General features: G+C 36.7%; 1 protein-coding gene and 1 long non-coding RNA gene across 3 annotated transcripts; both read right to left on the minus strand.

Annotated features, from left to right (window-relative positions):
• Positions 1–1,901: 1,901 nt before the first annotated feature.
• LOC137715369 (increased DNA methylation 1) lies at positions 1,902–13,341 on the minus strand. Of its 2 annotated transcripts, XR_015960491.1 has the most exons (11): positions 12,788–13,341; positions 12,621–12,653; positions 5,859–9,104; positions 5,402–5,522; positions 4,689–4,768; positions 4,008–4,249; positions 3,721–3,807; positions 3,203–3,302; positions 2,885–2,984; positions 2,379–2,580; positions 1,902–2,296 (listed from the first exon to the last, which is right to left on the minus strand). XR_015960491.1 is itself a non-coding variant. In XM_068454672.2 (10 exons), the coding sequence occupies exons 3-10, from the start codon at positions 8,649–8,651 to the stop codon at positions 1,956–1,958; spliced, it is 3,966 nt and encodes a 1,321-aa protein (XP_068310773.2). In that variant the 5' UTR covers positions 8,652–9,104; positions 12,621–12,653; positions 12,788–13,337; the 3' UTR covers positions 1,902–1,955. The 2 variants fall into 2 exon arrangements, 1 of the variants encoding a protein (XP_068310773.2); XM_068454672.2 differs by lacking the exon at positions 3,203–3,302 and having other exon boundaries at positions 12,788–13,337.
• Positions 13,342–15,209: 1,868 nt separating this feature from the next.
• On the minus strand, positions 15,210–16,325 carry LOC148697771 (uncharacterized). Its single transcript, XR_015960295.1, has 2 exons — positions 16,215–16,325; positions 15,210–15,436 (listed from the first exon to the last, which is right to left on the minus strand). It is a non-coding gene; the product is annotated as an uncharacterized LOC148697771 (long non-coding RNA).

A 16,325-nucleotide genomic window follows, 5' to 3' on the forward strand; every position in this document is an offset into this window, starting at 1 on the left:
AACATTCCATTTCATTTTTTGAGAAAACCACAAGTATATAGGTATATACGGAAAACCAAAAGTTCAATCACTGGTATGTAGAAGGGTCGTAACCCCCTTGCCTCGAGTGACTACGCTCGTCCTCGGGATAGGTCTCACCAATATGCGAAACAACTATAAAAACGTTAATTTAAAGCACATAACCAAAACTAGGTAATAACTTCTCATACAAAGCTCAAGTGGGGTGTATGAATACACCAATGTGATTTACTCAACCTCACGAACATCCCCATATTTTAAAAATAATTTTCTAACTTTCCACGTGCCGGCCAAGGCACGGCCAGACGCATTGGCCACGCGCAGCCACGTGCCAAGCACACTGACGACGTCAGTTAACGCCGTCAGGAATATTCCGTTAAAACTAACAGATTCCGTTAAAGTTAACCTAACGCCGTTAGGAATATTCCGTCCAAACTGACGGAATATTTCGTCTTCTTCTCCGGCACACCTCCGGTGCCGTCGACGTCGCCGGAAAACCGGAAAAACTTCAAACCTTCGTTTCTCACTAGTTTTTCAACCAAATTCCATGAAATTGGCACCAAATGAAGCTTACAACAAGTAGAACAAAACCTTACCACTTTCAAGCCCTGAAATTCACAGATCTCGCCGGAGAAACTTCACAAAATCCGGCCAAACCTGCAACTCACAATCCCGACGTTCAAATCCTTCCAACGAACCACCCCAAGCTTCCTAAGGACCTCACTAAGCTTCCTACAAGCTTAAAATTCCCTAAAAAACAACATTTCACGTGTGCATGAACAGTAACCATAATCGGGGTTCCATGGTTCAACGTGAAATCGAAGGATTTCCTACCTGAAATGGGTATTGTTGAACTCATATGATCCTCACGAACACAAAGGTATAGTTTTCCACCTCGATCTGCAACGTTTTTGAAGGATTTGGTCTTGGTCCGTACGAAGAAGAAGAAGAAGAGAGAAAGAGAGACGGGACAAGGAAGGAGATGAGGATGAGGGTGTGGGTGTGTGTGTGGGGTCCAGATGCAGCCAACCAAATCCCCAAAACAACCACACAACGAACATAACCACTAAGGGCAAAACCATCATTTCGCACCTACAATACGAATAATTCGGGACGGGCTGTCACAGGTGGATTTAGTTTTAATCTCACTGGTCAACCATTGTTGTAACAAATCTCTTACAATTTATTGGAAAAATAAAATGCAAAATGAAAGTTATCTATTTTCTATCTAAGTGAGAGTCACGACCTAAGTGGGTGCTTAGGAAGGCGCCTGTGTAGGTCTAGGCACTCTTTCTTAATTTTCAAACGTTTATGATTAATCGAGGTGGTGGCCAACTGCTTAGCGCCTAGGCGAGGATTTTTAGGCGTTCATCTATGGCAAAAAAATCACCAAATAATTTTTAGTCCAGTGATAATTTTTTAGTATGAAAATGGCTGTATCGAAAAAATTGTTCTTGAAAGAAATCAGGATTCTAAATTCAAATAATAAAATGTGAGATTTAAGTGGAACGCCCTACCTTTACATGGCCAATGACACATCGATGCGTGCAAGTTTTTTCAACATGGTGTTGCATCATTAACACGGGACGCTAGGATGATGCTGCTTCCATACATAGGATTGAAATTTTTTTTACTTATAATCTATTTTCTTCAACTTGATCCCAACACTATTTTTAAGATGTAAATTTCAAACTTTGGATTTATAGTGTCATATTGGTTAAAACCTAACATCAAAGTTTGTTCTGTACCCTACACAACGAATGTCAACAAACAAGATCAAAGTTATAAAAAAAAAGTTGAGCAAGAACATTGGTTTTCTCGACGGTCCAATCTTTCTTGAAGACAACGCCCCTCACAGAATATTTCATTTGAGCACAAGACACTAACTTAAACCATTTTATTCATTTCAACATCGCCTTTTTTTTTATTTTCTGCGATTATTCGTCCAAAGGAAGCTGCTGCTGTATTTCATCATACATTTTCAAGGATTCAACATTAGTCACGGTTTCACGCCCGTCACTATTTCCTAATGTTAGATCTGCCACTTCTTCACTAGACAGCTTTGAAAATTCGCCCTGCAAAGTGCTTCCTTCGGCTTCACGTTGCACATTCTTGCTTCCCATAACTTCTGCTTCCTTGGTACCAAGTTCAGATTCCCAGCCTTCTTCGATCTGACAACCGGTTCCCTCCGATGGCTGGATAGCATCGTTGAATTCAGCTTCAGAACCGACTTCTAACTCCGCATCAGGAACAACTCTGTTGGTTTCCATTTCTGCTTCTGTTTTAACATCAGTGTCATTAGCAGAACGCCATACATTAGGCTCCCGAACATGCCCAAGGAGGGGAAAAGAATAACTTACCTGAATGCCTATGTGCTTTTTGATTTTCGTACAAGGGTTTTTTGAGCAGCATTGTTCCAGGAAAGACCATCAAGTTGATCTTGTTCAAACTACGCTTCTCGTCGCCTTCTATGGGTACAAAGCCAAAACCCTGAGTCCACGTCTCTACCAAATCGGGAATGGCAGCTACGACAAGCTTTTCAACCTTAAAAGATATTAGCATCTACAATCACACGGAGAAAGAAACATATTAATAACATGAACCAATTAAAAAGACTCAAATGACGAATATCTGCTGGACCAGTGAATTCTAAAATCAGAGGTCCGACCTATACACAGATCGATCCTACTTTTATTTCTAAGAAATTAAGAATATTACTTGATCCTGAATTTAGAAAAAAAGGAAGACTTGTAAACTACGTTTCCATAAATAGGTATAAATCCTGATATATTGTGTATCTTTGGCAGAAAAATAAATCCAATTATTTCAAGGAAGATGCCATGAACTACATATTCTACATCCATACCTCTTCAATCGCAGTCAGAAGGCGTCGGCACATTCCTTGGCGACGGAAATTACTGCAAGTTGCAATGAGCGGCATCTCTGCAACTGTTGTTCCATGCACCCTGCAACAAACAAAGTTGGCAAAATATGTCAGAAGTTCAAAATCAAAACAATGAAGCACTAAGAAACTCAGAAAACTTGGGTTGGTAAAGACGGGAGCTGAGAAGAACAGTGGAAAAGCTCAAACGGTGTGCGTCTGCACAGCTTTGTACGTGCATCAAAATGATGGCGATGCATGCAGAGATATTTCAATGCCAAGTGTTGAAAACCTCTGAAGTACCTGGTCCTGTACCCACTCCCATGACGTACACCGTACATAAAACTCATACACCTCTAGAGTGCAGCCAAACGACACCACATGTGGCAAATATGCATAGCCCCTACTCCACCCAAGAAGTCAAATCAATATAGCACTTTATTATTATTCAACGCAAGTGGGCCTAATATTTAAGAGTTGCCTAATTGTGTCAATTAGACCTCTCCACCGTGGAATTGACTCTGGTTGGAGATGTTGAAGATGCTCCAAGGGAGCATTAATAATTCATTCACGAAGTCAAAACCACAATGTCACTGAACTGCACAGCTAGCAATCAACGAGGAAGTTTTTATTTTTCACAAGAAAGAAAAACATGCTAACAGATAACAGACAATAGATTAATGCGGATGCAAGCTGAAGAAAGAAACATTAGAACAAAATACTGGTGAGAAACCTAAACAAAACGAAGATCAAAAGAACGGACCAACTAACATATAAACATTACATAACATAACATCACAAACAGCTTAATTTCGTACTACCTGATGGATGCTACAGATACCAATGCATCATCTTTCTCCAAGACTGCAGTGTAAAAGCCTTGAAAATTCAAACGTGCAAACTCTGACCTGAAAGTTACACAAAAATAGCAATAAGTATTTTCATGAATACAAATGATATTTGACAAGCAACTTCACTTAAACCAAATTACAGCAAATTGCAAGAGGAAGTAATATTTTAGATATAACTGTTCAAAGCTACACTTTTAAGAGCCCTACTTATCAAGTCGGAAAATAATCACGATTCTTTAATAAAGAGATGATCTCACCCCCAATTGTACAAAACATGGGGTATCATGTCTATGCCTGTTCTTGGATCAACCATTGACAAAAAGCATTCCTCCATTATTGTAAGAGAAACAGCTAGTTTTGTATTGCATTCTGCTTTAAGACCAAACCGTTGAGCAGAATGACCCTTTTGGTCATCATGAATGCATCTAAGTAGTGTCCATGAAAATCCATCAGCAAAATGATTAATGCAGCCAACGCGAGATTGAAGACCAGAATAAGCCTACACACAACCATTAAAATTAGTATTCGAATTAATGAAAACCAGTAAGAATAGCAAATGAAGACTAATAAATTCAAAACGCTCTCTTTTGGCCTAAAACAGTAAGCAAATTTGATCACATTGCTCTTTCATAACAATTATGACAACTTGGAAGAAACAAATCACAACGAACAAAGAAACAACTACTTGACTCTATCACTGGTTCCCTATAGCCAAATAAGGTTCATCACAAACGTGCAAAAAGTTGTAGGATGACGTTTTAGGAAAGGAAATCCACTATATTTCATTTACGTAAAAAGAAAATAAGTATTTGAAGGAAGTCCTTAATTCACCCAAGGAAAAAAACTAGAAGCCAGGAAAACTCATTAATTTATTTTTGTGTAAATCCTGACAAATCCTCCTTGATTGAAATTTTATTCATAAGATAATATAAAATTACCTCCTGACAGCTTCTATTACAGAAATAAGTATCCGGTATGGTTCCGTAGGTACATTTATCTTTCAGGCATGCCGCATGATCTGTTTATAAAAGAATTATAAGGTAAGCTAGACAATGGAAAGAAGAAAAAAAAGAACATAAATAAAAGGGTAAGTTCAACTTAATCACAAGATGGCCACTGATAAGTTAATAACAGAGAGGAGATTAATTAGAACAGAGATAATAAACAATAACATGAAATAAAAAATCAATTCCTTGTAGTCTAATAGGCAAAAATGGGTTGAACTTCCTTACAAAGACTATATAGTATGAAAACACATAACCAAGTTACTTTTTATGGCAATTTATTGTCCACTTTCATATATAATACTTATGTTTTTAATCAACTCCAACAAGCTTCTAATGCTCTCTAGCGAATATAAATTAAAATCTACCAACGAGAAAATATGGATAAAAATAGATCACATTTTGGTGTTGAATATCCATCGAAGGAAATTGTGGAAAATTAACTTCTATAAATCTAAGAAGGGTAATTATCCTTTTATTTTTCTAATAAATATTAGAACACCAATATACCATCTTTGCGATCGAAGAGAATATTAGGCACCATGTTATAGTTAGACATGTACATACCACATAAAACTTCAACTTATCTACATGTACCGAAAACAGTTTTAGTTACAAGAAAGATAATCTAGAAACAAGAAAATTACATTTATGCTCACACTGTGAACACTTAAATCCATCAGGACTCGAAGCCCCCTTATCATTGACGAAATCACCACATATCCAACAGGTGCAATTCGAGCAATACCAGTTGCCTTCAGGGAGCTCCTGAAGTTCAAAAGCAAAAACAGATGATTAGTTTACATTAAGAGAAAAACAAGTATAAACTCCAAAACAGTCGCAAATCAACAAGAATCCTTCTATGAATAAAATATAAAAAGTTAATAATTAGTAATCTAATTGTGTGAAAATATGGAAATAGACATATTTTCTTAACGAAATGTTTAAGCTGAACAGAAGCATAATTAGTTATGAAAACATTTAGAGGCGCTAGAACCAACCGTGCAAAAGTTATAAAAACATAGAATGGAATGGATACAAAAAATAAGGAGGAAGTTTCAGGAAAAATAAACAAAACGTATCTAAAAATCAGCAAAAACAAACCTGCAGAGATAAACAAGCCTGATGAAAAGTAGAGGGGCAATTATCACAGCATATCAGCTCACCACCATCACCACAAAGTCCACATGAATCATCATTTTCATCATTTTCATCATCTCGCACGACGTGGGTGCTCTTTTTCCTGGTCTTGTATTCAGCTGACCAAGCCTGAAGCTGGCATAAGGTGAAGGATTGACCAGATTCCATGAAAAGATTCAAACATGGACGATTCTGTTTGAACCCACCATGACTCTTGAACTCAGAAACTGAAACTACTTTACTGCAACACTTGCAAAAAATGCCATCCCTGGTAACCAGACCATCTATAAGGACACCACCATCCTTAGGATTCCGATACTGAATCACATCATCTGGAGATAAGACACCAGCATCAATTAACCAAGACAAAACTGTTTTCACTCCTACAGAATGCCATTTTCCATCCTTAAAGTGCTTTCCCCCACTGCCCAGGCTTCTTGGAAGCAACTTGCAATGACTCTTTTGGCTTTTAGTTTTACCTTTCTTATGAGCTCTTGATTTGTAGGCTTTCTTTCTAGAAGAATATTGAGCATGCGTTGTCCTAAAATCTTTATTTTTTATAATAGCTGAAACCAACAAGTCATCATCTTCAATTTGGCATTTAAATGATTTACTTCTTCCAGTCTGGACATCATCACATTCACGTGAAATCTTCATCAACTTTGAACTTTTTCTCCCAATCTGTTGCTGGCAAGAGTCGGTAGGTAAGTACATCTTGCGACTTCCTTTGCATCTTTTATTGCCTGTAAATTCATCTTGGACCTCTGTCGACTTTGACTGGGTACCATTAGCATCAATACACAGGGAATCAGCATTCTCACTTGAAGTAAAATCTAAAAGGCCACTTCGGTATAACGAGCTTGGTTCAATTTCAGATATCTTTTTAGACTTCCTACGTGTTTTTCTTTTCAGAACATCAATTGTGTAGTTTCCTTGGTTATCTAATGATCCCTTCTGAGCACTTTCCAGCTTATCATCAACCTTGCCTCCCTCCAATTCATCTTTTTCCTCAGAAGAATCCACTGAGGTGTCTTCCATAACTTCCTTAGGCGTTTCTAAATCAAGTCCAGAACTCTGTTTATTAGAGCCAGGGGAATTTGCATTGCCATCTTGGTGAGGTGAGACAGCTTCAGAACCTCCATGCACATTGTTACAATTTCTAGAAGTAATAGGATCATCTCGATGAGTAGCTGACTGAATACAAATGCCACCAGACCCACAAACTGGTAAGGAATCCGGACAAGTTATTTTCCCAGAGAACCCATTTTCAACTCTATTACCAGCATTCACCAAGCAATGACTTTCTGCAATAGCTGAATAAATAGATAGTCCCATAAGAAATTTCACTTCCTCATTACTTGTCTGTCCGCAATGTTTTGAGGAACTTTCATTACCAGATTTCCCACAGGCATTGTAATCTCGCTTAGAAACTGCCAATCCAACCCTCCTAGCCAGTGTGGAATCACAGAGAGGAGCTGACACATCTTCCTTAGTAAAATGACTTTCTATGTTATTGGCACTAGTCAAGGCCAAAGCAGAATCAATCTTACGGTTCGAATCAGCTATACTTTCAGTTGCTTTAACTATCTCTCCCTTTCTTAGACTACCAATCTTTCTCTCAATAAACACGACAACCACAAAAGGATCTAAAAGCCTCCACCAGTAAGCCAATGCAGTAGCAGGTTGGGGATGATGAATCTCTTTCTCAATATTTACTAAAACACCAGACAGATCTGACCAGAACTGACTGATATTGGCCCACTCCTTTGTATCTTCCTGCAGCATACTGTACCCATCTGCTAACAGAATTTCTCCACATAACCGCCAAGCTTTGGGGAGTTCCCAAATTAACCTTCCCTTAGGTGTTATATAAACAGTCTCCATATAATTTCTACTAGGTCTTTTTCGCCTCTCAATATGCCATCCAGCAGCTTCAAGCAAGCGAACAACATGATATCGGAGAAGCGGACGAGGGTCCCTACTATTCTCCATCTTCAAGGCAACATTGGAGACATCCAAAAAAGAAGATTCAAATCCGTTGGGCTTTCCCTCAGAATGTAGAGGAGTTCTGGATTTATCCATAACAGTGGCTAATGGACTTGCAACCAGAAGCCTGGTCAAGAAGTTCTCATGTGAAGCAATAGCTTTACTTAGGCAGACTTCCTTTCTATCGTCCCCATCTGAGTTTCGCAATCTGCACTTTGAAACATCTGGGTCACCTGCTACGCCCAGTTTGTTAAGTTCCGCATGTTGCTTAAACAGATAACAACTAGACGTGACTCCCTGGCTAGAAGATTCAACCAAACGAAATGTCACTGTTTCAGAGACAGAGTTTGAAGCTAGACCAGATGTGACCCTTCCTAAACCAGGTTTGGTATTAGGAAGCTCATCAACTGAAAACTTCATTCTATTAACAGTCGCATCATCACCATTCCTATCTAACAAAGCAGATCTGTCCAAGGAAAACCCTGGTGCAGAGGTTTCTCTAAAATCTTCGGCTGCATTATAAAACTCCTCTAAACAGATATTTTTTGAGGAGTGACTCGTTACAACTGAGTTTTCACTGTTTGGAGACGGTGCTCCATCAGTGTTCTTACTTGACTCACATTCAAAGTTAATCATTCCAGTAACAAGACATCTATTACTAGTACGACCAATGTCTTGACCAAAGAAAACCTCTGTGAATATACAGTGCTCATTTTTTGATCCTTCAAACCCATCATCATGCAAATCGTCAATTTCTTTGCTGAGAAACATCTCTGTCAACTCACAGCAGTTCCACTTTACCAGTCTTCCTTAAGTTTCCTGATTTGCACTACATATAACCATCAGCACGAAAGGTGAGATCTACCCTGCTGTATATTCCTCTGTTTAACTGCTGCTGAAAATCTGGAATCTGCCCTTGACAAAATCACTATAAATACTGAAGTACAGGTAAAGTCATTTAATAACTGCCAACCCCAAAGCCATGGAAATCTCCGTACTTGGAAAATAACATCTCTACTAATTGAGAGCAAACTTGTTCAGTCTCTTCCTTTCTTTAGTGAATATATATAAATATATATATATATATATCCAACATCAGAAAAGGCAATACTACATGGCCTTCATTCACAAATCACTGCATATAAAACAACGTAGTGTTCCTCATCAATGTCATCATTCAAAGCTGATGTTTTAGCTCAAACAATCCTACTACTGTTGAAGAATCTACAATCACAAGGAAAAGTGCATTAAAAACTTGGGATGTAGAACTCATATAATTAACAACATCCAAAAATCACTCCTAGCGGTATACGACAAAACTGAATATAAACCTCAATTCTTCCATTAACTCTATAGCTTTTGAAAGACAAAACAGCCAAACTCCCTTCCCTCCAATAAGGAAAATCACAAAATAACTCGAACACTTACATTACAGATACCAATCAAAATTCAAATGCAATCCATATATCCCTCTAAGAATCGATACCCTAACAGATCAACAGATCCAGCCGTTAATTTAAACTTAATTCGTAGCAGCTGACCATAATCAGATCAAGCTCCAACTAGAATATTTTTTAATCCATTTAAATCTTTTAGTATGTACATACAATGCAAATATTCAAATCTTGATTGAGTTTGAGTTTGTGGACGTTCTTTCAGATTTCAACTTCATTCAAACGTATAAGGATAAATAGAATTCATATTCAGATTGGGCTTAATTCACACCAATTTGACACTGATTACTGAGTCACTGACAGACCTATAAATGTTGGAACTCCTATAGAAACTAGGTAAAATGCAACAGGAGCATCAAAAGCATCTAAAAAGAAAAGAAAACAAGAAAAAACAAACTCCTAAACACTTAATTCTTATTCACATTATGGCAATAGAACATGTCAAACCATTAAGCAAATATCATAACTCTCTCTCTCTACACACAAACACACATGCTGTTTTTTTTTTCATAAGCAGGAGGCAAGACATCATAACTCTCTCTCCTTAAACCCTAAACCCATCTATGATCTAACGGTCAAGAAACATGATCTCATCTAAAAATTTAATTAAGGCCCTTATGAGACATTTTGGTACGTGCGGGTGTGTGTATAATTCCCATAATTAGTAAATGAGTAACATAACTTATATAACATTTTACCAAACAAGTGGCAACATAGAACTCCATTGCCTAGACCTAAATGCAAAATGCATTTAATTACTATTGTCAACCAAATAAGATTTCTCGCTGTGTTTTACTATTCTTAACTTCACATGAATAACATTTGCAATCACATCAAACTAATTAATTATTATAATAACAAAGAAGAGGAACTTTTACAACATAAACAATAGGAACCTTATCTGACTCAAATTCTCACACGTGGAAAGACAACTAGTCTTTCAAATCTTTAGTCTCACATAATCTGTGTTGTTTAAACAGTAATTTATATAAAATTTAAATATAAGATTACTAATTAAACAAGTCAACGCCATTTTTTATTTATAAAGAGACGACTATATTAAAAGAGGAAAGAAGGAGAAACAGTCAAACAGCATAAAGGGTGGTCACGCAAACCACCCAAGCAGAAACAAAAATAGAAAAAGACAACTCCACAAAGCTGAAGAATGCACTAACGCAAACTAAAAGGAAGCCGCCTTCTAATCTACCTAAATTCAGGAGAGAGAAATTCCCCTGAACTCAGAAGAAATGGCAGCCCAGAGGGCTGACAAAAACCTAATTCTATCCCAAAGCTCCGGAAAACCAGCTCCTACATAATCTTCAAAAATTTCTCTCCATCCATACCCCCCAAAACACAGCGAGAATTCTGCAACCCCACATCACCTTCACTTTCTTACCCTTCCAAACAAAATGTGAGCTTCACTGTCCAGCTTCAACCACAAACCCAAAGTGTATGGACAATGAAGAAAGATATAATCAGTGGATTCCAAATCTAACTTACATAAGATACGCCAATATGCACTCATATTTACCTCGTGATTTCCGTACATTGCTTTCACCAGTTCACTAGGCTGCTATACACCACTTCGCCAATATTCATTTTTCTACATGAATGTATGTACTATAATTGAAAGATCGTCCAAAATAAGATAAAAAAATTATATCAAAAATGCATTTGGCTCTTATTTAGTTTCAGTTAAATCATAAACGGTCCCCCTAATGAAAAAATTCTAGTTTTGCCACTGCTTAATAGGAAGGAAGAATCTTCAAAAATATTATTAATGATGTAGTTTCTCATTGACAGGACACCACAATTCATGTTAGAAATACCCTTCATGTATCCTGCATACATAAGTAAACGTCTGCAGTCTTGAAAAGAGGGGGAATTACGTAAAATGGAGATATTAGAACCATTTTACATTAGTACATTCAGTATTCAACGAGGAAAAAAATGGATAAAAGATTGCTTAAATAAAATAAAATTTTGACAAAAAACAAGGATATTATTGGACTTGTATAAAATTTGAAAATGTCGAAAATGCTTACTTGTAACTCAACTCACTATACATTTTAAACAATGACATGCATGTATTTTAGAGTGATAAGCGTTGGTAGTTACAGGGTAGATGGTTTTTGCGTATTGGGAGATGGTTTTTACGTGGGGAGACAGTTTTGTAGATAATAAGCTCCCTTAGTTTTGTATATAACCAGCTCCCTTTGCATAAAAACTTGAAAACAAAATTGTCTAAATTCTTTAAAGCAATCGTCCTGTTTTACGTGCATGTTGAAGAGGAACTAGTTACGTCCCAAAACACACATCACAACCAAGATTTAGGTAGTGCACGTTACTATGATTGATAAATCAACAAAATTGCCAACTAACCTTCAGTTCCAGAAAGAAAATCATAAATACAATGAGTTGTTTTGATTTTTATAGATAAAAAGAAGATATTAGTAATTAGTAATATATTGGTGCCATGCATTTCACACCAAAAGCCTAGTTCGAGGAAATAGATAAAGAAACTTTCTCCCCTTAACATTCCATGTTCTAAACTATCCTTTTCCTAACAAGACGGTCATTTCCAATATTAACCTAGTCAGGAAATAAACACACACAATGACATAAAACAGTCTAATGCCTCAATCAAGGACTGCAACCCCATGAAGGTACACAGATGGTTCAATTCCCCCAGAAACAATGCAACCTCTTTTATACTTATATAAACTCGAAAAGAAAAAAAAATGAAAGGACACTCTCTTAGTTTGTATCATTACAGAATACAGATACAGCTCAAGGCACGCAGTAAATTTTTGTTATTATTAGCACTCTCTAAATGCACATGAAATAAACGAGTAGAACCATTGAGCTTGAATCAAAAATTAGTAATCATAATAAACCTTATGAGGAATTCTTCACCGGTAGAAAATATCCCAATATTGCACATCAGTAATAGAGACAGAGAGAGATTTCCGAGACAACAACAGGATATATATATATCACCCATGCATTGGATCCCAAGGACATGAAAACTCATACACACCCACGAAAACGAAAACTAATCAACAAATTTAAACCCATTACCAGAAATGAATGAAACATCAAAAGCAAAAAAAATCCTAAAATATCCCATGATTATGCAGATCAAAACCCATCAGATAAATCCTGATAAAATCACATTTCCTGGTTGAAGAAACCACAATTCACTCCCCCGCCATTGAACATATTCACACAACAGAATAAACCAGATAAACGAACAAATGAACAAAAACCCAGAAAGGTAGCTCACCAATGCAATGCATTTCCTGATCAACATGCAGAGCTGATAGATGCACAAAACTGGTGTTAGGGATTGAACAATTGGTGAAAAACTCAAAGGGGTTTTTCCAATTAGTGACAAATCAGCTGAAAAACAATCCAATTGGGAGAGAAACAATGAGGTTTAAACAAACTCACCTAGCGATGCATTTCCCAATCGACATGCAAAGAAGATCCGAGCAGGAAATTGGGATTAGGGTTTTGAAATTGGAGGAGAAAGAGGTAATGGGTTTGAGTGAGAGAGGAGATAAGAAGAGAGGGGGGGAGAGAGAGAGGGGAAAAGGGGGTCTGCTTTTTATCACTTAACAGTCTAGCCGTAACGGTAGACAGCAAAAAACTCCAGCAGAATAAGGGCTTTTGATAACCCGGAAAGTGCTCCATGTACAACAGATGCCATGTACATGTACACTCCCCTCTCTCTCCTCTCTCTCTCTCTCTCCCTCCCTCCTAAATCTCATGCTATCATCTTCCATGTGAGCAGCCCATGTCATCTCATCTCTCTGTCTCTCTCGTCAAACCCACTATGCTTTGTCTCCTTGCATATTTTGAACCCCATAAACACCAGCCCCCAAAAGTAGGGTTTATAATATTTGGTCACGCTGATCATGGTAAAGGATGGTGTTATATTTCCGATATCTCTCTCTCTCATGATGTTGGGTTTGTGCGCTCGATCTGCTCGGATGAGTGTTAAGACAATGTATCATGTTATGGTTTGTTGGCATTTATAGGTTGTTTGAGTTTCGGTTGCTTGTTTGGGTTCAATTATACTTTTATCAGTAATAAGAAAGATCGTTATGAATTTTTTTTTTTTTTTTAATGCAACGGTGAACTTTTGATACATATAATAATTCACGAATTATATACGTCAGGTATGTTTATTGCGAGTAATTACGAATCACCAAAACTTCAATAGTAAGATAATTCATCTTTTCTACAAGTATAAAGACCGATTGCACTGTTTCGAACTTTCTTACTATAATTGCTTAAAGACAAAACATTGTCTTAGCGTACTTCCACGATGAACGGAATCAAAAAAGACAATATACCCTTGCTAGTTTTATTGTGTGGTGTACCGTGTACGTACGAAAGACGGTAAGAGTTTAAACCTATGATCTGAGTGTACATCTCATCTCATGCTAATTTGTTTGTAACTTTCTACTTGCAATTCATTTAAAGTGGCTTCAATAAAAATTGTGGAACAGACCACGTACAACGCTTTCAATAAAAATAATTCATTGTTTATAAAATATTCCTCGTACCATTGAGGTTTTTTTAAATAAAAAAGATAAGTATAGATAGCGCTTTGTATGGACAGAGTAATAATTGAAATAAATGCCAGTAAAATTCAATGTTATTACACTATTTGTCACCCATGCAATGACAAAATTTATCCTAATCCAACTTTTTTTTAGTTAATTTGTGTATCTCATATTTTTTGGGCGTTTTGATATAAGCGCCTCGTTTTTTAATTCTTTAGACTAAACATACACTTCTTTTGAAACTTTGATCAAGCATTTTCCTAAAATTTTGGTTATTAATTTCAGTTTTTCACATAAATTTATTTTGTTTAGAATTTTAGTTTTTCACAACTTATTTTGGACATTTCATTTTTTTTTTCTCTCTTTTTCTTTTCCTCTTATCCCTGTATGTATGCATTTAGTATCCATTTCTATGCATTTTTTTTATTGTTTGTTATAATTTTACTTTTTTGTTTTTTGTGAATATAATAGAATATTTATAAAAAAAATTGTCAGATTTTATTATTTAGAAAACTCAACACATAATAAAGATTTGTTTGATTATATAGCTACATCTAGTTACCTAATATGGACACATTTAGTTTTATAGTGGATTTGATTTTTTGTATTTCTCTGTACATTTGGAATGTAAATGTATCAAAACGGTTATCAGATAGAGACATTTGGTTTTGTGGTACATTTGTGATTTTTTGTTCATTTGGTCTTTTGGTACATTTGGAATCTCAACATACCAAAAGGGTTACATGATAATGGGCACATTTGGTTTATCTGTACATTTAAAATCTAAACGTATCAAAAAGGTTACATAACAATGGGTATATTTGGTTTTATGGTACATTTGAATTTTTGGTACATTTGGTTTCTCGGTACATTTGAAATCTAAACGTACCAAAAGTCGATATTTTTGTTCTCAAATGTACCATAAGTTTTAAGTATATTTTTTAAATATCTATAAGTGAAAAAATATATATTGAATACTTTTTTATTGAGACATTTTTAATAGAAAGATAATTTTTTTTAAATACTGATAACAAGGTAATGAGGAATTAGTTAATTAATTTTTTATTTTATTTTATTAAAAAATGTCCTTTAATGTGTAGAAGGGGATTGACGAAATTAAATTCCCATATTGTAGGCAATTAGTTGCTAAGTTACCTTATGCTTCTATATAAATGCATTTAAATTAATGACATGAAAATTAAATAAATAGAATGACACACCCCGATCGAGATCGGGGCATGCTGGGCGTCACGTGGAAGTGACGTGACGTAACCATGTGCACGGTGCGGAAGCTAATAAAATAATAATAAAAGTACGAATAAATAAAATCCAGCTTTACACAAAGTAATAACGAACATGTGCAAGCCTAAGTGTGAAAACAAAGTTCAGAGCACGAAGACCTAATGCAGTCTGGGATAAAATAAGGCTACAAAAGCACACCCAAAGGTGATCCTACACTGGTGATAATCTGTCAGATATGCCGAGGAAATCCTCAGGGAAGCCACCAAAAGTGCTAGCCAACTAGAACCTGGAGGGGCGCAAAACAAAAGTGTGAGTGGGCAAAAACAAAGCTTTTCGAAAACCATTTCATAAACAAGATTCTAACCCCTCGCCGTAAAACCTGTATACCTTCCAGAAAATATAATATACATATATATAAATCATGCTCCGAAATATGCCATGTCAAACGTCTCTAAATAGAATGCAAGTGCTCAGGAATGTCAATTCAATGCCATGTAATCTGTCAGCCGGAGTCACCTAACGTGACATGTACGGCTGAATCTAGAGCTCAAATCTCCATCTCAATAACTATACCTGCACACGAGTCAGAACCACCTAAAGTGGTCTGTACGATAGGACTGGCTGTAATATAAATACGCTCAAGTGCTACGATCACGTGAAGGCTGGGCGAATAATCGCGGGTCACCTACGAGTCGGAACCACCTAAAGTGGTATGTACGACAGAACTGTGCACCTAACTTGGATCCAAGATGAGCGTGTGGTGCGGGAGGTGAACATCACGTGAAGGACTGTGCCCAACTCTGGGCGGGAGCACTAACACCGGGGGTGCATGTTATGAGCTCTCTATGCATCTCAAATCACTACTGAACGTAAACATAAATCATAACTCACCTGGCACTTACCTGTGCGTCCGCAGCACCAAACATATATAAACGTATGCGACTCATAATGCGTAAATAAATGGCAAACAATAGGCATGGCATATAAACGTATAATGTTTCAAATCAATTCCTGGGAAAAACATAAGTATATAGGTATATACGGAAAACCAAAAGTCCACTCACTGGTATGTAGAAGGGTCGTAACCCCCTTGCCTCGAGTGACCGCGCTCGTCCTCGGGATAGGTCTCACCTATATGCAAAACAACTATAAAAACGTTAATTTTAAAACACATA

This window comes from Pyrus communis, chromosome 3 (genome assembly GCF_041283825.1).
Source record: "Pyrus communis isolate YQ-2024b chromosome 3, ASM4128382v1, whole genome shotgun sequence".
NCBI lineage: Eukaryota > Viridiplantae > Streptophyta > Magnoliopsida > Rosales > Rosaceae > Pyrus > Pyrus communis.

What these genes read in the sequence shown, in the direction of transcription:
- LOC137715369 (XM_068454672.2), bottom strand. Translation starts at nt 8,651, where the DNA reads ATGTTTCTCAGCAAAGAAATTGACGATTTGCATGATGATGGGTTTGAA. An exon ending in TTCACAGTGTGAGCATAAAT is followed by an intron (nt 4,769 to 5,401) that starts GTAATTTTCTTG and finishes TTTTATAAACAG; the next exon opens with ATCATGCGGCATGCCTGAAA. An exon ending in TTCTGACTGCGATTGAAGAG is followed by an intron (nt 2,581 to 2,884) that starts GTATGGATGTAG and finishes GTGTGATTGTAG; the next exon opens with ATGCTAATATCTTTTAAGGT.